The sequence below is a fragment of the Stegostoma tigrinum genome, chromosome 7, assembly GCF_030684315.1.
Source record: "Stegostoma tigrinum isolate sSteTig4 chromosome 7, sSteTig4.hap1, whole genome shotgun sequence".
In the NCBI taxonomy this organism is placed as follows: Eukaryota; Metazoa; Chordata; class Chondrichthyes; order Orectolobiformes; family Stegostomatidae; genus Stegostoma; species Stegostoma tigrinum.
In genome coordinates, this window is record NC_081360.1 from 30,153,391 (window position 1) to 30,177,068 (window position 23,678).

A 23,678-nucleotide genomic window follows, 5' to 3' on the forward strand; every position below is an offset into this window, starting at 1 on the left:
AAGACCGCTCTTGTCCCATCTTGCCAATAAGAAAGAGAGATTTATGCAAACTTCGCCATCTTAGCCAACTATATCACTGTTTCCCCCATTATAACCAGATCAAATTCATGGAAATCCCTTCCTAACATTACTGGGAGTATACTTTCACCAATACAAAGTGTTAGCTCCTACACCATCACCTTCTCATGGTCAATTAAGGACAAGCATTAAATATTGGCCTTGCCAGCATGCCCATATTCCAAAAAAGTACAAAATATTATAAATGCAGGTAGATGTTTGTGATGCAGATAGATTTCGGCCATGAGTGTATACAATATAGATTAATTAGAGTAAACTTTCAAAATATATTCTCAACAATATTGAATATTTGAACTAAGGTCAGGCTACTCTGGACAGATGTCACATTGGATATGCTGGAACATCTAAACAAGTGCTATATCAGATGCATATTACTGAATGGCCCTGTATCACTTCAAATGCAAGATAACAGAAGGGGAAATGCTGTAGCAACTGGATTAGAACACACTGGAACTATGCATTTCAAAAGTATTAGTTCCAAACCCAGTGAATGTGCATCTCCTGCTCAGATTTGCGAGCTAACCAAAGGCCCAATTAATTGCCTGCCTCTGGTGAATGGAGACGAAAGCCCCCAAGCCATCTATGTGTGCTGGTGCACATGCTTTGTGCCCATACCAGGTTAACTGCCCAATTAGCAACATCTAGGCCTCTATTTCCTCCAGCTCAGTCAATTTTGTATTCATGCTGCTGTTGTCCCTTTATTCTATGGATTTCCTCTTAGAAGGCAAACTTAATATGTGGCACTTTATCAAATAGCTTTTGGAATGATATCATGTTCATCACATCAACATCAGGCCAGGGGCTCAATATCTGATTCAGGGATTGTGTAGTCAAGTTAGGCAATGTCTGGTCCAGTTTGGAGAGTGGGATCTTTGGATCAGGGAGATGGAGAGAGATGTGGTGGGTTGAGTTACGCTGTTAATCACTGAGTTACACCAGAAATTAAACATTTTAAATGATTCTAGGGTAAATTCCCAGTGATACGTATCGAACCCATGCCTCTGGCACTCAGATCAATCAGTTCAAGAGATATTCACAGTGTGGCTGGGATAACACAGATCAGCTCATTGGAATCAGAGATAATGGGAACTGCAGATGCTGGAGAATCCGAGATAACAAAGTGTGAAGCTGGATGAACACAGCAGGCCAAGCAGCATCTCAGGAGCACAAAAGCTGACGTTTTGGGCCTAGACCCTTCATCAGAGAGCTGACGTGTTGGGCCTCGACTCTACATCATCTCTGATGAAGGGTCTAGGCCCGAAACGTCAGCTTTTGTGCTCCTGAGATGCTGCTTGGCCTGCTGTGTTCATCCAGCTCCACACTTTGTTATCTCAGCTCATTGGAAGTTTAAGTTTCCCAGATATTTACAGCAGCTGTGCCCCTGTCAGAGCTTCCACAGGGTTCTGACACAGCAGCAACGTAGGTGTTGTGTATCACAAATCCGAACAATGGAAGATGTGAAACACTTGCCCTTTAACAAATCCATGCTGGCTACAGGTAACTACTCCACATTTGCAAGAATTTGCTCCTTTACCTCTCTTCTTGTTTGATACCAGGTCTCCAGGTGTTGTTGGAGACTGCGGAGCCATGGAGTGGGAGCCAGGCAAAGCTTTTGGTTTTGACTTGGTTGTAGTTGATCTGTTGGGCAGACATTTAGCATCATGAAGAAGCTGTTCTGTTGGCTCTAAAGGCAGCTTTTCCTCTTCAGGACTCAGGCCAACTAGAAAATGGTTGAAAGTTAACAAGTTTAGTGCTGGTTACCTAAATAGAGGCAGACTATATATAATATGTTTGAGTATGCATCATAGGTTACAACAACCACGACCACACACTAAGCTATTTATTACCATAAAAATCTAGTTTAGTTTGTAATAAATTCAACAAAATACCTTCAATGGTTGAAATCTGTTGTTAACTGACTACTTATGATGGAAAAGTTTAATTTTACCATTTTTTGCTTTATTTTTTACAGTGACAGAAATATTCATTTGAAGTTGGTGTTGGACCAGTTTACCTCATGTTGGAGATTGAGAAAAGATTCCTAAGCCTATTATCTGTATATGTCACACACTCAGACATTTGCCGACGCAAGGACATATTTTCAAAGCAAGATGTATTCTGGGTCCCAAATGCAGTCACATTGCTCTCACCACACTGCTTTTAAATATATGTCCAAATTAGTGTGGGAAACGAGTTCAGAACCGGATTAAAGGTGTCGGGGACTTGGAGGAGGCTGGAACTGTCCTCTTGCAAATGCAGATGATGCTGCCTTATCCAAGAGAACAGGAGACACCTTACAGGCCTTGGTAACCATGGAACAGCAAAGAGGCAGCACACAGATAAAATGTAGGCCCAGCGCTCCCATTGGGCTTAAGTACTACAACAACAAGAAACCGATTCCAGCATGAAGACAGTTTAGTTGGTATGATAGGCAGTGTTGCTGAGACTATGAGGGAGAGTTTAATGTTAGGTCTCACTCTTTTGACATACAAAGCTGCTCCCCCGACCACATCCTTTAACATCATCATCTTGGGTGGATGCTGAATACACTTCTCAGCTTGAACGCTTCCAGACCCTAACACCCTCCTATTACAATTATGTAGTGAAAATGTACTACTAATTAAGAGGCTCAGGCTAATGTGCTTGAGGACATGGGCCTGAAACTCCACCAGCTAATGGAATTTGAATTTGAATATTAAATCCGGAATTGTAAGTGAATTTCAGTAATGGTGACCATGGGACACGTGCTAATGTGCACAAAATTGTTTGTGATCACCAACCCTAAGATTAACATTTCCATTCTGCACTAGGTAAGCCCCAAAGCTTCTTAAAGAGTTTAAGTGGCTGTTAATTGGCGGCCTGCAGGTTTCCTGCTCTTTTCCTACACTCACCTGTCACACTTGGCTGGACCTTTGAAAATCCCTAATTGTCCCAAAGACAACCAAATTCAGGGACCTCCAGGACCAGGATTGTAAAATTATCACCCTGCAGCCTTTGGAAAATCAAACCCATGACAGCAGTGTTATACATGTCCAAGGTAAAAGCAGAATTTTATTCTTTGTTTACAGAAACTCATTCATGTACAGTCATAACAGAGGCTAGGGAAGTGGTCTAGTTTACCAAATCTCCAGCTGTCTATCCCATGGGAACCCGTGTTCCACATTTTTGGTGTATAGTTGTGCAAAATACATTGGACAGGCATGGTCTCGTTTACAATTGGAGCGAAGGGGTTGTTGAATTTACGACAAATGAGATTTACAGGATTACACAGGTCAGTACGACAAGGAATGAAATTAGTTTTGGACTATAGTGTCAAATATAGGTAAAGCACATTACAATAGCAGGCTATGTCAAACATTAGCCACTTGAATTTTGAATTGGCTTCAGTGAGAGTGAAAATCTGGCAGGCTGCAAAACTAACTACCAATTCATATTCACTCATTTTACGCTACTGACCTAAACCAATCTGCTCCCTTGGTTTCCTGTACAGAACAGTGTGAAAGAATACATACATTACTTAACCTCTTTGTTGGAGATTTTGGTCCAAATTTGCCATGATGATATTGCACCATGTTCAGCTAATCCAACATGCACTACATACTGATTGAATCATAAACATGACTACAATGGTAGAGTATGCTATTGGCTTATTGAACAGACTGCACATTCTCAGCAGCCCAGGTGTTTTCTTTTTTAACATTGTGCTTAAACTGTTACAAATCTTGTTATCAGATGCTGTCCAAATTTCTACTATTCTTGTCTTGTATTGTCTTGACGACTTGAACAAACAGAACAATGCTGCACGTCCTTACCTGTTTTATCAGGTGCCTGCAGCTGATGCAACTTCAGGCTTGCTACTGCCTTCTCATCATTGGGAAAAATCTCCATCCTTTCACTAAGGGAATCCACTGAGGAATCATCGTTGGCTGAGCCATTGGCATGGTAGCCATTCAGCCCAGCTTTGGACAGTGGGAGATCTACATTCTCTTCCAGTCCACCAGGCCTCGCCCTCTCTTCTTTCACCTGGCCACTTGGCTGTTTTGGTTTTCTTTTCCGTTTCTTATTGTGCTAGGTGTTAGATTATTCAGATTGTTAGATTATTCATATTGTCAACCAAAAGAAAAATACAATTTAGCACACGCTTCCGTGCTTCTCAGTCTTACCTTCCTTTTTCCTGGCACATTCCATTCTTTCAAAATCTCCACTGCACTACCTGTCAAAAAACAGGGAGGAAACATCAACAATTGTATTTCCTGTAGAAACAAGCTAAAATTAGTTGAAATGTAGGGGAAGTAGGATTGAATAAAATGAAGGGGAAAAAGCATTGCCTTTACAGTATTATAGTCCTTATTTATTCAACAGTATTCATTCTAATGACTGACACAGAATTTTCATGAAACTATTCCCACTCCACTGTTATAACTGTGTTGAGCTGCAGTGAAAATCCTGCTTATATATCTGAATGGAGTCTCTATACTACTGCATTTCTGGCTAACTATTAGTGGTGGAAGAGCAACTGAGCTACAAAAATTAAATTAATACAGATATGGTACAAGGGGAGGTCAGAGAGTTAGCAAAGTGTGAAGTCACACCATTGCTTTACTGGATACCTGTGTAGCTTAGTGAATACTAGAGATCATGGGTGAATGAATGTACATTAGAATATTGGTAGTAGGGCTTTGTGTGACCTCAAGTGCCAGGAGTTGAGAATGCAGCGAGGAACATGTTGGAATAGTCAAGTCTACAGGCAACACAAGGCATGAAGGTCATCTCAGAACCAAGCAACAGCAGGTAAGCCGACAGCTTGGTTCACCCTCAGGCTACTGTCAAGGATTGGTTTAGATTCAGTGAGGATGGAAAGGAGTGTTGTGGGGAATCATGAAAACGGCTTCAGTAATCCCAACATTGAATCAGAGGAAATTTCAGCTCGTCCAATACCAGATGTCGGTAAACAATCTGATCATTTGGGGGCAGCGCAGTAGCTGAGAGAAGAGCTGGTGAAATAGACCTGGTGTCATCAGGGTACTTGTGAAAGCTGATGTGTTTTCAAATGATGTTACCAAGAACATAGATGAGAGAGAGGAGGGAACCAGGGATTGGGCCTTGAGAGATACCAGAGCTAATGGTTAGGGACAGGAAGAAATGCATGTGATTGTCAGTCCTTGAATAGATCTCACACAGTGGGATAAAAGTGGGAGGCATTGGAGGAGGATGGTTAGGTCAACTGTACCAAAGGATGGAGACAGGTTGAGGAGGAGAAAACTCTTCTTTCTCCCAGTCATGAAGGATAGCAGCTGTGACTGATAGGAACTGTTTCTCTACTGTGACTGGGCAGAAACTCAATTGGAAGAATTCAAACATAAGGTTCTGGGGAAAATAGCAATGGATTTGGATGATGACATGTTCAAAGATACTGGTGAGAAAAGGGAGACTGGAGGTGCAGCAGTAGTTACAAGGACAATGAAGTCAAAGGTTGATTTTTGTCTCGAGAGAGATGATGATAGTAGATTTAAAGGAGATAGGTGCAGTCCCTGAAGAGGGATAACTGTTAACATCAGGTTAACATATGGCTCACAAAAGGAAGCTGATTGGTTAGCAGTTCAGTGAGAATAGGATCAAGAGAACAGCACCTGGGTCGCAAGGAAAGAAATGAACTTGGACATAATGTGAGAAACAAGAGAGAAACTACTCTCGGGTTCATCACTGAGGTGGAAGTTTCAGATCGAGTTTAGCCTAATGGGCCAGGAAAAAGGAATGACGTAACAAATACAACTCATCAGGTGGTATTAGTCTTAAACGTGAAAAAGACTTGAGCTTGGTGCACTAATAGATGGAAGTAAGAGCGGAAAAACTTTGGGAGAGAAGTTTAAGAAGATAGTTTGCAATACAGAAAAGACACCAGGGTAAATCTTTACATTCCAGGATACTCTAGGAATCATGAACAGCTCCAACAAACAACAGCAGGTCAGCCTAATGCTGTTTTATTTAATCACTAGATCTGATGCTATACATTCAGGATTGCATACTTTAGACTTAATGGAGTGTTCAACGGGATAAAATCATGGTGCAAGAGCACGAAACACAGGAAGAAAAAGAATTATAGTTCACTGGTGACTATGGAATCAGGGTCACTAGACACCAAGGTTGTACACTGTCAGGTTGAACTTCAGCGACATTGAGGAAGAGGTCTGAAGAAAGCACAAGGTTCTATTCAGAGAGTCAAATGGAATAACGTCAACGCTGCTAACTGAGCTGTAAATAAATTATGACTCATTCAGAGTCCGTTGGACAGGTATCATGAAAACATGGAGCAAGGGTTGAAATCAAGAGTACTAATGGAAACGTAAATCTTTGCATCATTCACAGACTTAAGAGTACCAACCCCTTGTAGATTGTTAGGGCCATGCTGACATTAATTCTATGATATAAACTCTTTCCCCTTTTAATCACCCCTGTTAACGAGAACTGTGTAGTCCTGAAGTACATCCAATGTTTTTTTCTCTCTGTAATTAATGGCGTGGTATTGATTTTTGATAATCAATTTCATTAGTAGGCGATTAACAACAGAGAAAGATTGATATTTCTGACTTGCCTATTGATAAGCAGAATTTCATTCCCTTTGATATCAGAGAAAAGATGGCTTGAAATAATTGCAACATATTCTAACTGGGCTGATTTGGTTAAACCTTATATTCGTAACTCCTTCCATGAATGAAGTAGTGGGGCAGATCGACATGCAACATATTTTAGGTCAGGTTTTATGGTGAGACATGGAACTAAATGTTTCAGGAAATCATCAAACTTATTCACAATGGCAACAAGGGCCATCCTATTACCATCCATGAAAGCTTGCACAGCCTTGTTCACATTGTTGTCAAAGTGCTGTAGCACCAGGATAATTTCATTGTTACTTCTGTTTGGAACCACAGTTCGAACAGCAGTGATCTGAAATATGGAACAGAATCGTTATTAAATTGATGTTACTCTTCCTTTATAATGCTCACGTCTGGTTTTTATTGTTCTTTTTCATCCCCTCGTCAGAGATGCTGACACGTTGAAATCCATTTGATCAGTTCCTGATCTAGCTTCCATTCTTGGTAGAAGAGAGAGAATATAACATCACAAAAAAAAGGAAAATACAAAAGGGAAAAGGAATTAAGATGTAGACAACTCCAGGCCATGAAAGAAACATTAATCCAAACTGACAGAGCAGGACACACATCACAAAGCCAGTAAGTAAAGCGATAATATTGGGCAGAGGGAAACAGCCTCTACACAGCCTGGCCAGAAAGGTGGTATCAGTAAATCTGTGATTAAAGTGGGAATTGTTATTTAAGCCACACAGAGCAGGATTTAGACTGTGAAGCTGTGAAAAAAAACGTAGAATCCTTCATTTTACCCGCGAAATGCGGGTCCCCTCTATTTTGAGGATGAAAGGTGGGAATACTCCATAAGGGAAACTTGAAAACCAAAAGAGACCTATACATGTCAGATAGTCAGAAAAAGAATCAAAATCAACTACTTTCCTCCCAGCAAACTACCAGGGTTTCACGTTCAAAGGAAATGCACTTAAATTAGCTTTATCATCACGTGTACTCAAATGAGTAGTGAAAATTCTACAGTCACCACATTATAGCATCATCTGAATTTATGAAACTAGAGACTTGAGGGAAGATGGGGTAACAGTAGATATAATTCAATTGACAAATGTATAATGTTATTAATGGGAAAGAAAGCTTAGGGCGAGGGGGAAATACAAGCAGACGTGCTGACAATGGTGGCGTCAAATGGACTGTTGGGCAGAACTGCTTTGGATATGGAAGGAGTATGAGCTTTGATCTGGTCCTCAACGTTTTTATTAAAATATCTATCATTTCACGGTAACCTATAAATAGATGCCAGTGCAAGAAAACATATTTTTGTGAATTACAAGAGGTTCATCTGGCCAGGTCAGGTAGTGGTTTCACATTAGATCCTGTAGTTTCCAACACATATATAGAAGATGGTGGCAACAGAATCCATTATGAGCAGTCATGTAATAAAGTGGTACGCTTATACTACAGTTACCTGTAGAATGCAAGAGTTAAAGGGACCTATAGAGCTCAGATTATTGTTAAATCAGAAGATTAGGCAGACTTTATGAAACAACAAAAGGAAAAGATGTGCCCTCCTCAACATCGGTGAGACCAATCGGAGACTTGGAGGCAGTTTTGTGGAGCATCTGTGCTCTGCATTCGACAAACGACAACATCTTCTGGTTGCAAACTATTTTAACTCCCCCTCCCACACCCTGGGCGTCATGTCCATCCTGGGCCTCCTCCAGTGTCACAATGACACCACCTGCTGAAGGAGCAACACCTCACACTCCACCTTGGGAATGGTCTCAATGTGGACTTTACCAGTTTCAAAATCTCCCCACCCCCGGCCTCATCCTATGACCATTCCCCCCCTCTCATCCTCACCTCCTTGACCTGATGCAACCTGTCCATCTTCTCTTCCACCTATCCACTCCTCCCATCTCATTGACCAATCCCCACTACTCCCTACCTGCACTCACCCATCACCATCGCACCTACGTTCCCCAGCCCCAGCCGTCCGCTCTCTATTTATTTGAGCTCCCTTCCCCCTCCCCCATTTCTGAAGAAGAATCCCAACCCCAAATTGTCAGCTTTCCTGTTTTCCTGACACTGCCTGGCCTGCTGTGTTCCTCCAGCATGACACTGTGTTATCTCTGACTCCAGAATCTGTAATTCTTGCTATCTCAAAAGAAAATGCTTTTTTGGATTAAATAAAGGAAGAAACAAGAATATGAGCAAAAGCTACCAGTTAATATAAATGCAGAGAGAAAGAGTTTCTGCAAATATTTGACAAGGAAAACGCTAACAAAAGCTAGTGTTGATCCTGTAAACAGCACGTCTGGGGAATTGATGGGCGATCTTTGAACAAATATTTTGTGACCGTTTTCAGGGTAGATGATATTAAAGCCTTCCAAAAGCTAACTTAAAATGAAGAAGTAGGAGGGCAAATGAACGAAAAATAATCACCGTCACCAGGGAAACGATCTAAGAAAACTGTTGACAAGTTGCTGGAATCAGATGATCTGCAGCCCAGGGATTTAAAAGAAGAGACAGCACAGACAGTAGAGGCATAGTTTATAATCTCCCTAAATGCATTAGATTCTGCTGGGTCCCAGCGAATCAGAAAATAGTAAATGTGAAACCTTTATTCAAGTGGGAATAGAGGCATAAGGCAAAAAACTGTAAGCCAGTTAAATTCCTGAAGGAAAAATCAGTAGAGACTAGTAAAACACTGCAGTGGTATACATGTTGCCTCTAACTAAAACAGCTGCTAATACCTGGAAACAAAGAGAACTGGGAAATCCAAATCAGAATCAAATCTACACATATTTCTATCCAACAATACCAACTGCAATCAATTGCTTCAGTGATAATGGGAATTGCAGATGCTGGAGAATCCAAGACAACAAAGTGTGGAGCTGGATGAACACAGCAGGCCAAGCAGCATCTCAGGAGCACAAAAGCTGACATTTCGGGCCTAGAACCTTCATCAGAGAGGGGGATGGGGTGAGGGAACTGGAATAAATTGGGAGAGGGGGAGGCGGACTGAAGATGCAGAGAAAAGAAGATAGGTGGAGAGGAGAGTATAGGTGAGGAGGTAGGGAGGGGATAGGTCAGTCCAGGGAAGATGGACAGGTCAAGGAGGTGGGATGAGGTGGTAGGTAGGAAATGGAGGTGCGGCTTGAGGTGGGAGGAAGGAATGGGTGAGAGGAAGAACAGGTTAGGGAGACAGAGACAGGCTGGACTGGTTTTGGGATGCGCTGGGGGAAGGGGAGATTTTGAAGCTGGTGAAGTCCACATTGATACCATTGGGCTGCAGGGTTCCCAAGCGGAATATGAGTTGCTGTTCCTGCAACCTTCGGGTGGCATCATTGTGGCAGTGCAGGAGGCCCATGATGGACATGTCATCTAAAGAATGGGAGGGGGAGTTGAAATGGCTCGCGACTGGGAGGTGCAGTTGTTTGTTGCGAACCGAGCGGAGGTGTTCTGCAAAGTGGTCCCCAAGCCTCCGCTTGGCTTCCCCAATGTAGAGGAAGCCACACCGGGTACAGTGGATGTAGTATACCACATTGGCAGATGTGCAGGTGAACCTCTGCTTAATATGGAAAGTCATCTTGGGGCCTGGGATAGGGGTGAGGGAGGACGTGTGGGGGCAAGTGTAGCACTTCCTGCGGTTGCAGGGGAAGGTGCCGGGGGTAGTGGGGTTGGAGGGCAGTGTGGAGCGAACAAGGGAGTCATGGAGAGAGTGGTCTCTCCAGAAAGCAGGCAAGGGTGGGGATGGAAAATTATCTTGGGTGGTGGGGTCGGATTGTAGATGGCGGAAGTGTCGGAGGATGATGCGTTGTATCCGGAGGTTGGTGGGGTGGTGTGTGAGAATGAGGGGGTCCTCTTGGGGCGGTTGAGGCGGGGGCGGGGTGTGAGGGATGTGTTGCGGGAAATGCGGGAGACGCGGTCAAGGGCGTTCTCGACCATTGTGGGGGGATGTTGCGGTCCTTGAAGAAGTTGGACATCTGGGATGTGCTGGAGTAGAATGCCTCATCCTGGGAGCAGATGTGGCGGAGGCGGAGGAATTGGGAATAGGGGATGGAATTTTTGCAGGAGGGTGGGTGGGAGGAGGTGTATTCTAGGTAGTTGTGGGAGTCGGTGGGCTTGAAATGGACATCAGTTACAAGCTGGTTGCCTGAGATGGAGACTGAGAGGTCCAGGAAGGTGATGGATGGGCCGAAGCAGAGGGAAGCATAAAACCATAAGACATTGGAGTAGAAATTAGTCCTTTCGGCCCATCGAGTCTTCTGCACTATTCAATAATGGCAGATAAGTTCTTCAACCCCATTCTCCCACTTTCTCCCCATAACCCTTGATCCCCTTGATAATCAAGAACCTATCTATCTCACTCTTAAATGTACTTAATGACCTGACCTCTACAAACCTTCTGTGGCAGTGAATTCCATCGGTTCACCATGCTTCGGCTGAAAAAGTTTCTCCTTATCACCATTCTAAAAGGCCTTCTCTTTACTCTGAGGCTGTGCCTCGGGTCCTAGTCTCTCCTGCCAATGGAAACATCTTGCCAACATTCACCCTGTCCAGGCCATTCAGTATTCTATAAGCTTCAATTAGATACCCCCTCATTCTTCTAAACTCCATCAAGTTTAGACCCAGAGCCCTCAAAAGTTCCTCATATGTTAAGCTTTCCAATCCTGGGACCATTCTCGTAAACCTCCTCTGAACCCGCTCCAGGGCCAGGGCATCCTTCCTGAGATATGGGGCCCAAAACTGCACACAATACTCCAAATGTGGCCTGACCAGAGCTTTATAAAGCCTCAGGAGTACATCCCTGCTTTCATATTCAAGTCCTCTCAAAATAAATGCCAACATTGCATTTGCCTTCCTGACTACTGACTCAACCTGCAAGTTTACCTTGAGCGATTCTTGGAATAGAACTCCCAAGTCTCTTTGCGTTTACAAGCAGAGATGCGGGAAGAACAGAGAGAAATGCCAGGCTTCACAGTAAAACATTTTAGAATCGTTCATCTTTTACACTGGTTTCACACACTGACCACTGCTGGCAAGGCAATGATGGTGCCAGCCACAGAGATTTACTCCTTTACCTGGTAGAAGGAAAATATTTTGCCTGGAAGTCAGTGGTGAGTGGTGTTCCACAGGGCTCTGTCCTTGGGCCTCTACTGTTTGTAATTTTTATTAATGGCTTGGATGAGGGGATTGAAGGATGGGTCAGCAAGTTTGCAAACGACACGAAGGTTGGGGGTGTTGTAGGCTGCAGGGACATTGACAGGATGCAGAGATGGGCTGAGAGGTGGCAGATGGAGTTCAACCTGGATAAATGTGAGGTGATGCATTTTGGAAGGTCGAATTTGAAAGCTGAGTACAGGATTAAGGATAGGATTCTTGGCAGTGTGGAGGAACAAAGGGATCTTGGTGTGCAGATACATAGATCCCTTAAAATGGCCACCCAAATGGACAGGGTTGTTAAGAAAGCATATGGTGTTTTGGCTTTCATTAACAGGGGGATTGAGTTTAAGAGTCGTGAGATCTTGTTGCAGCTCTATAAAACTTTGGTTAGACCGCACTTGGAATACTGTGCCCAGTTCTGGTCGCCCTATTATAGGAAAGATGTGGATGCTTTGGAGACGGTTCAGAGGAGGTTTACCAGGATGCTGCCTGGACTGGAGGGCTTATCTTATGAAGAGAGTTTGACTGAGCTCGGACTCTTTTCATTGGAGAAAAGGAGGAGGAGAGGGGACCTAATTGAGGTATACAAGATAATGAGAGGCATAGATAGAGTTGATAGCCAGAGACTATTTCCCAGGGCAGAAAAGGCTAACACGAGGAGTCATAGTTTTAAGCTGGTTGGAGGAAAGTATAGAAGGGATGTCAGAGGTGGGTTCTTTACACAGAGAGTTGTGAGAGCATGGAATGCGTTGCCAGCAGCAGTTGTGGAAGCAAGGTCATTGGGGACATTTAAGAGACTGCTGGACATGCATATGGTCACAGAAATTTGAGGGCGCATACATGAGGATCAATGGTCGGCACAACGTCGTGGGCTGAAGGGCCTGTTCTGTGCTGTACTGTTCTATGTTCTATGAGTGCTGGATCTTGGAATCTCGATGACTGCCAGCTGTTTTGGCCACTGTCAGTGACCCTGCCTCTACTGTTCTAAACCGGAGTGCTGGGTACTGACTGGCCAGCACTCACTGACCCTTAGAGCTGATTGCCTTTTGCAAATGGTACTGAACAAGGGCAGGCAGTTTGCATCTCAGCCTGAAAGGAGCCAACCACTTGCAGTGTGGCTGCTCTCTTCATTGGGTGGATAAAGCCAAATACTGCCAGATTAGATTCCCTACAGTGTGGAAACGGACCCTTTGGCCCAACAAGTCCACACCACTCCTTGAAGCATCCCACCCAGACCCATCCCCCTATAACCCACACACCCCCGAACACTACGGGCAATTTAGCATGGCCAATCCACCTAGCCTGCACATCTTTGGACTGTGGGAGGAAACCGGGGCACCCAGAGGAAACCCACACAGACACAGGGAGAATGTGCAAACTCCAAACAGACAGTCACCCGAGGCTGGAATCAAACCCGGGTCCCTGGCGCTGTGAGGCTACAGTGCTAATCACTGAGTCACCATGTCAACTGTTTCCAACTAATAATAACTGGCCGGTCACATACAAGAGGAAGTTGACCGCTCAGGAACCACAATTAGCTGTTTCTAACTTGCTTCATATTGGTAACTGTTCCAACAATTCTGGGTAAAGCGTACTTTTTCCCTACTGGATAAGTCTGCAAGACTTCAGGACAGAACTGACGGGTGTTAAGTAACTCTGGAGAATCAAGTATACGTTTGTTTCCCGGGCAACAGAGCACCAACACAACGGAACAATGCGGGACTGGAATTTCTGAGACTAGCCAGGAGACAGAATGACTGGTAAAACTGAAATAAAACAAAGAACTTTAGATGCTGGAAATCTGAACTGAAAGCAGAAATTGCCAGGGAAAGTCAGCAGCTCTGGTAGCATCTTTGAAGAAAAAACAGAGCTCCCGTTTCAAGTCCAGTGATCTTGAAGAAGGTTTATCAGACTCTGTTTCCCTTGCCACAAATACCACCAGACCTGCTGAGCCTCCCCGGCGATTTCCGAGACTGGTGAATTGACATCGATAGCAGATTCTGACATCTCTGTGCTGTGTTGATGAATTCCCAGTGGCAGGAGCTAAGTGACTGCCCAACTGCGCCAACTGATGGAGACCCCCCACATCTCCACCAGTATTTTGTTGGTATTGGGAATGGACTGCCATCAGGTCGACTCCTGTTCATGAGGGGGCCCTTCTTTGTGTCTGCTTCAGGGCTCAGTGCTGCATTATGGCTCAGGCGCCATTACTTAGGCGGGCGGCTCTAACATCATCAATTAGACAACAGTAGAAGCTGTGGCCTCCTAACCAACTGACACAGGTGAAACACCATCCAGGTCCCACTCCTTGTCGATGCAAGGTCAGGTCCCACTTTTGGATTCGGTGATGGGATGCCTTCCCTTGTGGAAGCATTTCTGCCTGTGGTTTCTATTAATTAATTTATTTTAAAATGTAGGTGTGCAAATATCCAGTTAAGAAAATGAAGTTTTTTCTTCTTTATTCATTCAAGGAGAGGGTGTTGCTGTCCAGGCAGCGTTTATTGCCCATTGTGCAGTTAAAATTCAACAACATTGCTGTGAGTCTGGAGCCATGTGCAGACCAGACAAGGATGACAGTTCCTTCCTTAAAGGGCATTAGTGAACCAGATGGGTTTTTCCTGACAACTGACTCATGGTCATCAGTAGATTCTTAATTTGAGATATTTTTATTGAATTCAAATTCCACCATCTTTCATTGCCGGATTCGAAACCATGTCCCCAGAACATGATCTGGGGGTCTTTGGATTAACAGTCCTCTCCCAGTGAAGATTTCTACTGACCCCAGTGTCAAAGACAGATAATTTTAGCTTGTTATCTATGGCAAGTATTGCTTCTTCCGTTCACTTGGATCTTTAGAATGTCACTTGTGGAATGAATGTAATTAGGCTAATGGAGTCGACTGCAAAGTTAAATGGACATCCTGAAACTAGGGGACACAGTTTGAGAATAAGAGGTCTCCCTTTTACAGAGATTAACAGAATGTTTCTCTCATATAAGATTGTTAGATTGTGGAATTCTTTTCCCCGGAAGTCGCCAGATGCGATGTCCTCAACCTTGTTCAGAGCTGAGTTGGGTGGACATTTGATAGACAAGAGAATCACAGATTATGGGGTGGGGACAGGTAGGGGGGAAATGCCACTACCAGATCAGCCGAGACCTCATTGAATGCTGGAGCGGACTCGAAGAATTACCTTAACCTGTTCCTAAATACAATGTTTTTATGTACCACCTTCTGTTACAGGAATGAAATGCGACCACACTGTTTTTCTCCCTCATATCTTTAAACCACATAACTATAATGCTGGGCACTTGTTCTGAACTCTTACCTTTTCCTTGAACTTTTCCTGAATATTGGTTACAGACATTGTTGCCTTGGTGCTGACCTGAAATCCGGCACCTCTCCAATCGAACCTATCGGACACACCAAGCACAAAGAAGAATAAAAACTAAGTGTGTGCCTTAAATAACCAATCTGCAAGATTGAAACAGTTATTAGAGCACATTTAAAATTGAACTATGAGGCAAATATTATTTAACACTGGCATAGTTGCTACTTCCCTCCATGTCTGATAAATTCATTTGCTGCTGGTTATTAGGGCTGTATCATAGGATCACTATGGTGTGGAAGCTGGCCATTCAGTCCATGCCAACCAACTGAGCAACATCCCACCAAGACCCACCCCTCTACCCTATACCAGTAACCCTGCATTTCCCATGACTAATCCAACTAGCCTGCACATCCCTGGACACGATTGACAATTTAACAAGGCCAATCCACCTAGCCCGCACATCTTTGGACTATGGGAGGAAACGAGACCACCAGGAGGAATCCCACACAGACATGGGAAAAATATGAAAGCTCCACACAGGCAGACAGCCGCCTGAGAATAGAATCAAACCTGGGGCCCTGGCACTGTGAGGCAGCAGGACTAACCACTGAGCCACCATGTCACCCAAAGTCCATCAGTAATTATGATTATTTAATTCAAAAACGCAGTCATTTAATTCTGTCAAAACGCAAATTCTCCATCTAAAGAAAGTCAGGAAATATTCAGAAGGAACCAGCATCAGTGCTCAAAAAATTTATTCGTTGTCCGATCAATGCATATATCCTCCAAATCAGTCATACTCGGTGCTTCACACAAGTATCTACCCTGCCATTTATTACGATCATTCCCATTTCACCTTAATCACATCCATCCTTCAAGCCATCTTTCACTATATAACAAACATCACTCAAGTATCCTCCTCTGGCCACAAGTGTTACATTGTAGAGAACAAAAAATAATAGAATTGTAGTTTATGGCAAAATCATTGGGCTGAATCTTAACTACCAAGAACAGCTGTGTTGGATTCAGGCCATAGTTCACACAATCTGAAATAGCAACACAATCTGTCACAAGCCCGTCCACTTAATCAAAGAGACAAAGAGTGACATTAGATGTAAGCTGAAAATTGATTGGTTGCTGAGCTGCTGTTCTTACGGACTGTGTTTCAAATCCATTCTAAATGAGCACAGGGAAAGTATGAATTTATAAGCTCAAGAAAGGGAGCCGATTTGTGAGTGTGAGTGAAGAACTTTTACTTTCCACTGATCTTCACTCAGTAGCTAGTAATAACCACTGCTTGATGGCATACCAACTAACAGGAGTGAGCAACTGTAGACAGCCATTTGGTAAAGCAAGCCTGGGGGTACAAGGGGCAGGTGGTTAACTGGAATCTGGACATGGCTGCCCATTTAGAATGATGGCACCTGGACCACAAACAATAATTTGGAGGCCAATGTTTTTTGGCAGGAATATGTTTAAGTTGTTTGAAAATCTGCAGCTAGAGAGAGCTTGGCTTTGCAAGTAGATGCTTTTTGTGCTAGTAGCAAATCATTCAGGACCCATAGAGGAAAAGATATTTGAATACTCCCGACCCATTCCGCTTATGAACAGCAAGTGGCTGGGAAAAGCTCAAATGTAACTCTGTCTCTCCCTGGGCAGAGCACAGAATGGATACACTGACTGCTGAGGGCTCCACAGTTCGACAATCCATCCCTCCAGGCTATGTGTCCTAGTTGCAGGTATTCATAATGGGCGATAGAAGGGAACTCCTCCCATCCAGATAAACCCAGCCTGCAAAGAGTTGCTGTGGCTGTCAGCAATGATTGGGTCATTCAAAGAACCTGGCTATAGCGCTGGAAAATATTGAATGATCTCCTGAGATCTACCAGTATGTGTTTCATCATTCTGTAGACGGACCTAGATGGAAGGGTGTGAAGTGGCTTGAGGACACTCATCGCATGGCCCAAACACAGATGCAAATGTGCCACTCTGCATGGCAAAGGGGGTTATGGGAGGTGGAAGCAGGAGGTTATTGAGCTACAAGAGCTGCAATGGCGAGCAGCATTGAGAAACATTGGCCCTGATAAAAGTGCGCATTGGCCATACATCAGAAGACATGATGACAGCACAGCATTGTGTATGTTCTCATTTCCATGCATAGGTACAATGACAGGGAATGGGCCAAGACCAGAGGTGGCCAGCCTCATCCTACTAGAGGTGGTGATCCAGGAGCTGGACATCCATCTCTGGAGCCAAGCCATTGGCCAAGGTGAGGTTGGAAGAAGGCCACAGGCTGACGTTTTAAGTTAATTATGCATGAGGAAGAAACTGACCACTAGGCCACCAGGTTCCCACTGATATATTACTCCTATGTCTGTAGTATCCCCTACTGTCCCTTATCAGCAATTATTCATCAACCAGGTATCTCTTTCATCTCTGGTTTCATCCTCTTCCCAACAATCTGACTCATTGCCTGCTTGAACTTTCTGCATATTATCAATCTCTTCATTATTATAGCTCAAGGCAACATGTGGACAAAATGCGCAAGCGACTTTCAATATTTTGAGATTGATGTGACGGTCACACAATAGGTCGGTCTGATATCTGTTTTGAGAGCTGAGAGGTGTCATTCAATAGGAATGACTGTACTCATGAAGAATTATGGGATCCAAATTCAATACTATTACTAGTAATTATGTATCATCAGTTGCACATCCATTAACACAAAAGACTGTCATTGGTTCAGTTGGGAATTTCACACTAAATCTCTTTCATACCATTTCTGCAAGTTTACATCACATGTTTTTCTGAATTGGCACTAGTTCTGGGTATTGATCTCAAAAACTAATTCTAACACAGCAAGACTACTTGTGCTTCTTCTCTCTATATTATTTTTTTGCTAATCTTCATCCAGGCCTCATCCTAATAAAAGAACTTTTCAAATCTCTGTCCACACCATCAAAACATCCCACTTTTATATTTTAGTGATATTGAAAAGGAACCTTATTCCTAAATTCATCACTTCCATTGAGCATTTAATCAAAATGAACATGAAATGGGCCTGTTTTAATATAATTTTTGTAACCAAACGTAAATAACTTATGAGTCTAAGTTATCCTCTGGTTCCTCCTTTGATAAGTGTTCAGATATTTCATTCAGTTATATGTATTTAGCATAACAAATTTAGCAGCCCTGTATAAAAGGATAATCCTGTGTGGTAAATTCTCAGCAGAATACTTTTCTTGTAAATTCCATATTAAACCACACCTCCAACAACTTCAGTAACATCCGGAAAACATGTAATATGCATTTTCAGAAAACCAGACTGTAGTTTGGCCCAAATAAAACATCAGTAGCTTCATCCATTAATGCTGTTAGTGTTGCTGTTAAGTTCCCTTCTTTCAACAAAAGCGATAGTAATTTTCACTTTGGCCTCAGGTACAAAACTCGCCAAATCATACACCATACCAATTTTCCTATTCATTGATTTTGAATTAGGAACAGAAAGCAAGACTACATGATTTTCTTTTTCTATATTTTGCTGCCAAGGAAAGCTATTTGCCTTGATTACATGCTGTAGTAGTGCCAAGAACAGCATGTGGTTTCAAAGCCAAAGGCATATGATAGCCTAGGCTTGCAATGGATTGCATTTCGGGCCTCCAACTGTTTTATATCAGATCATTATTTGTGAACCTCTAGCCGAGACTTTCCAATTTGTAGCCAAAGAATGCGGGCAGACGTTTTCAACTGACTCCCTGGCCCCACAAACAAGAAAACACACCAGACTGATCTCCAATTAGCCTGCTAAGCCCCTCAGCTGATTACAGGCCTTCATGTTGAAGCCCTGTCTCACTGGGCACTGCTAACCAATAAGACTCCAAATATCTTTTTCTACTGAAACCTGAAGTTTAAATGGGTTCTGAGTTACATGTTTGGGGATGTCAGGGTCATTGTAAATAAAAACCGAAACAAGTGCAGATGCCATAGAGCCCAGCGGGTCTGGCAGCATCAGTGAAGAGAAATTAAATTTAATGTTTCAGGTCTGGTGACCCTTCCTGGGAAGCATAACTTCATTTCTTTTCTACCAACTGTATCTCAACTGTCTAGCTGCCATTAATAATAGCATCTTATTCGAAGATAATATTATTGCTTAAAACTTCTTAAGAGCACTGCTGAGCACTAGTTACTTAATCGAAAAACTTCTCAGCACTTCAGAACTTGACTATATGTTTCTCTATTGAACGCACAGGCTCAAAATGAAAGTCACAGTCGGCAAAGTTCTCCCTTAAGCCACCGGGATAGTTTGGTAAGATCTCTGGTTTACTGAATCCCACTGAGAATTGTAGGTATTGTAGCCTTTAAAAGTTAATTGTTCACTCCATACACACCGGCAAACCCATATTCATAGAGTCCATACAGTGGGAAACAGGCCCTTCGGCCCAACAAGTCTGCACTGAACCTCAGAGCACCCCACCCAGACCCATCCCCCTATAACCCGCCTAATCTACACATCCCTGAACACTATGGGCAATTTAGCATGGCCAATTCACCTAACCTGCACACCTTTGGACTGTGGGACAAAACCAGAGCACCCAGAGGAAACCCACACAGACACGGGGAGAATGTGCAAACTCCACACAGACAGTCGCCTGAGGGTGGAACCGAACGCAGGTTCCTGATGCTGAGAGGCAGCAGTGCTAACCACTGAGCCACCGTGCCACACTTTATTGTTTAACTTCAAATTTCCAAGACACGAAACTTGCAGAAAAATTACAACAAAATGCACACATATATATAAATCACACAGCTTTATCATGGTGGCTCAGTGGTTAGCACAGATGCCTCACAGCTCCAGGGGACCGGTTTTGATTCCAGCCTCCGGTGACTGTCTGTGTGGAGTTTGCACATTCTCGCTGTGTCAGCATGGGTTTCCTCCGGGTGCTCCGGTTTCCTCGCACAGTCCAAAGATGGGCAGGTTAGGTAGATTGGCCATGCTAAATTGCCCGTAGGGATGTGCAGATTAGGTGTGTTCTAGGGGGATGGGTCTGGGTGGGATGCCCTGAGCTTCAGTGCGGACTTGTTGGGCTGAGGGGCCTGTTTCCGCACTGTAGGGATTCTCTGAGTAATAGTGAAACCCACTTTTGTAGTGTTCAATGACAAAATGAATAGCATCAAGGTTGCTATGATTTGCTTTCAAAAAGTGGAATACTGCATTCAAATCAATAAAACCTTAGTTCATGACTAACTAAAGCAATTCCTTAATTCAGAGTGAAACTGAATGAACTCAGGTGGCCAAGCAGCATCAGAGGAGCAGGAAAGTTAATGTTTAGGGTTGAGATACTTCGTCAGAAAATGAAGAAGGGTCTCAACCCGAAACGTCAACTTTCTTTATCCTAGGAATAATAAATGTAATTGAGCATTGTATAGTCCAAGAAAATGTCAACTCCTGATCTTATCATCGAGGGAAGGCCTTATACGCTGTCCCAAATAATTTTTGCAATGGGAGATTAAAAGGAGCTATTGAGATGATTGCACTACAACAGCCAAATATCTTCACTTGGGCAAAATATGACTCCAATACATTGAGAGAGTCCTTCCAATTCAAATTGATTTCAGTTCTACAGGGGCTCCTTGATGCCACATTCAGTCAAATGCTGCCTTGAAATCAAAGGCAGTCACTCCCATCTGATCTCTAGAATTCTGCTATTTTGTCCTTTACTTCAGTGAATCCTGCATTGAAGTCTGGAGTCAAATATTTCTAGTGGAGCTTAAACCAATCATATGAGAGGGGTTGCTGACAAATAGCCTTGTCATAATACTTTCACCTTTTGCTGATGATTAAGAGTAGACTAATGGAGATGCAATGACCATTTGCATTCGAATACTTTTTTTTACAGACAGGAGTTACTCGAGTAATTTTTCATCTCATCAGATGAATACGAGTAGCTGGATGAAACAGCATCTCTTGAGGCATAGCTCATTTTAAATCACAAGTCTCCAACACTTCAGTGAGGATCCTGAAGGAATTGGAAGAGCAAAAGATATTGGATGGTAACAAAGTGTGGGGCTGGACGAACACAGCAGGCCAAGCAGCATCTTAGGAGTGGAAAAACTGGCGTTTCAGGCCTAGACCCTTCATCAGAAATGGGGAAGGGGGAGGGTTCTGAAATAAATAGGGAGAGGGGGGAGGCTCCACCCCTGCCTCTTTGACCTGTCTGTCTCCTCCCCACCTACCTTCTCCTCTATCCACCTTCGATCAGCCTCTCCCTATTTATTTCAGAACCCTCTTCCCTTCCACCATTTCTGATGAAGGGTCTAGGCCCGAAACGTCAGCTTTTGTGCTCCTAAGATGCTGCTTGGCCTGCTGTGTTTATCCAGCTCTACACTTTGTTATCTCGGATTCTCCAGCATCTGCAGCTCCTATGATCTCAGATATTGGGTGATTGTGGGATTAAAGTAGGTTACAGACACTTTGAGAGACAAGGCCATGGAGGGAGGTGCAAATGAGAATGAAACTTTTTAAGATCAAGGCATTGCTAAACAAACAACCAACAAAGATCAGACAGCTCAGGAACATATAGGTGAAGGAGACTTAGTGGGTTTAGGATTTGGCCAGAACATTGTCAAAATTATGAAGGACGAAAGATAGGAGCTCGAGTAGGAGTGCATCAGAATAATCAATTCTAGAGGTAACAAAATCATGGATGATATTTGCAGCCACAGATGAACCAAAGTGGGTTTGATTCAGATGATGTTACAAAGCTAGAAGCAGGTTTTAGAGTCATAGAGAGTTGTTGATTGTCTCGGTGAGAGCGCGAATTGGCGTTCAGATGGTGACCTCAGACTCAAATACAACACTACGCTTACAAAAGTCTGGTTCAACTTCAGACATTTTCCAGGGCAAAGGACGGGGTTGGTGGCTGGCAAACAGCATTTTTAAATGGAAACTAAAGATAGCGACTTTGTCAATGTTTATTTTGAGGAAATTTCTGGTTATCTAGTAAAAGGACGCAGGCAGGTCATCTGACAATTTAGAAATACAGAGCGGGGAAGCTGAAGAACATCAACTGCTGATCCAACACCCAAAACAGATGATGTTTGTCTCTTTTTGATGAGAGCTCGTTGTGTACATTTGATGCCGTGTTTCCTACATTTATGCTATGATTCCAAATCTGCTTAATTGGTTGTAAAGTGTTTTGAGAAATCTTAATGTCAAAAAGATGCATACATATATTTTGTCTTCTTCCTTAAAACTAATTGAATTCTATGAATACAATAGGAAACTGATAAGACAAAGAAATTCAACAACAAGACGAAAATGCGTGCAGTTTTCAAATCAACTGGTAAGGATCAAAAGCAAAAAATTTTCAAAATGTTTTATCATAATACAAACAGATTCAAAACAAACAATACATACAAGTAAACAATATTTTTGACGGTACATTAACCTTTGATTTTGTAACTACAGCAATCTAATCTGACCCAGCTTGTTGAGGCCAATTAGTTGATTATAAAGTCATGGCCACCCTGACCTGAAAGGGCTTTGACAGGACTTCAATGCTACTCGTTACTTGATGAAACAAAGGCTCCTTTGGCCTCTGCACAGCCTTCATCCAGTGTAGTAGATGATGCTAATAGTCATTCATTGCAAGGCTTTTTTTGGGCTAGCAGGGGCAAATGTTTAGCTATGCAAGTATTCCAGCAAATAATAGTGAAAGGGATTGTCGGGTTAGAGGCATTTGAAATCCTCAAAGGGTTTCTGAGAGGGGTTGTAGTTAATCTCTTCAATATATTTGCTAACTACCAGCTGCGTTGCTCAATTCTGGTCCTTTTCCAAATTTTGCTCGTACAAGAATTTGAAGGTCACCCGGCACCGAATCAACCCTCAGAGTTTAATCTCATTTAACATTACAGTTTAGTGTTTAATTTCTTTATTGAAACACGGAAGCCTCATCACAGTGTTACCTATTGGAAACCAGTTGCAAAAAGTATAATCAAAATGCATTCTTCTTGAAAAGAAAAAGTTATTTTTAAATTAAGAATTCTGATGAGATTGCTTATGTTACACACTGGTGTTGCAAAGTGAAATAAATACATTAATTACTGGTAAAGTATATGCAAATACATAAACTTGATGCAAAGCATCACTCCAAAAATCCATTGCCTCTATCTCAAAGAAATGTAATAATTCTACTTCACTGCTTCCAGATACAGTAGGTTCCAAATTTGCACAACCCATTACAAAGTATTAGTCCTCATCTCTGTCCTAAAAGGATGATTCCTAATTTTAGCACAGAGTCCCCTAGCTCTAGGCTGAACTATCAGGGGAAACAGCCTTCCCAAGTCCAACTTGTCATGCCCATTCAAGATCTTTTGCACTTCAATCAAGTCACCCCTTGGTTTTCTCATCTCTAGTGGAAACAAGCGCAGCTTGTCAAACTGATCCTGGTAACATAAGCCATCCAATCCAAGTATCAGCCTCCTCTGAACACTTCCAATATAT

General features: G+C 42.9%; 1 protein-coding gene across 4 annotated transcripts in view; it reads right to left on the reverse strand.

The window, feature by feature from the left end:
• LOC125454504 (spermatogenesis-associated serine-rich protein 2-like) overlaps positions 1-23,678 on the reverse strand; it is a 146,058-nt gene that overhangs the window by 77,974 nt on the left and 44,406 nt on the right. For all 4 annotated transcript variants that reach the window (XM_048535369.2, XM_048535370.2, XM_048535371.2 and 1 more), the window contains exons 2-6: positions 15,173-15,257; positions 6,915-7,023; positions 4,242-4,291; positions 3,891-4,146; positions 1,613-1,798 (exon numbers count right to left, since the gene is read on the reverse strand). In XM_048535369.2, the coding sequence (XP_048391326.2) occupies positions 1,613-1,798; positions 3,891-4,146; positions 4,242-4,291; positions 6,915-7,023; positions 15,173-15,211 (640 nt within the window). In that variant the 5' untranslated portion in view covers positions 15,212-15,257. The remainder of the gene's footprint in view (positions 1-1,612; positions 1,799-3,890; positions 4,147-4,241; positions 4,292-6,914; positions 7,024-15,172; positions 15,258-23,678) is intronic.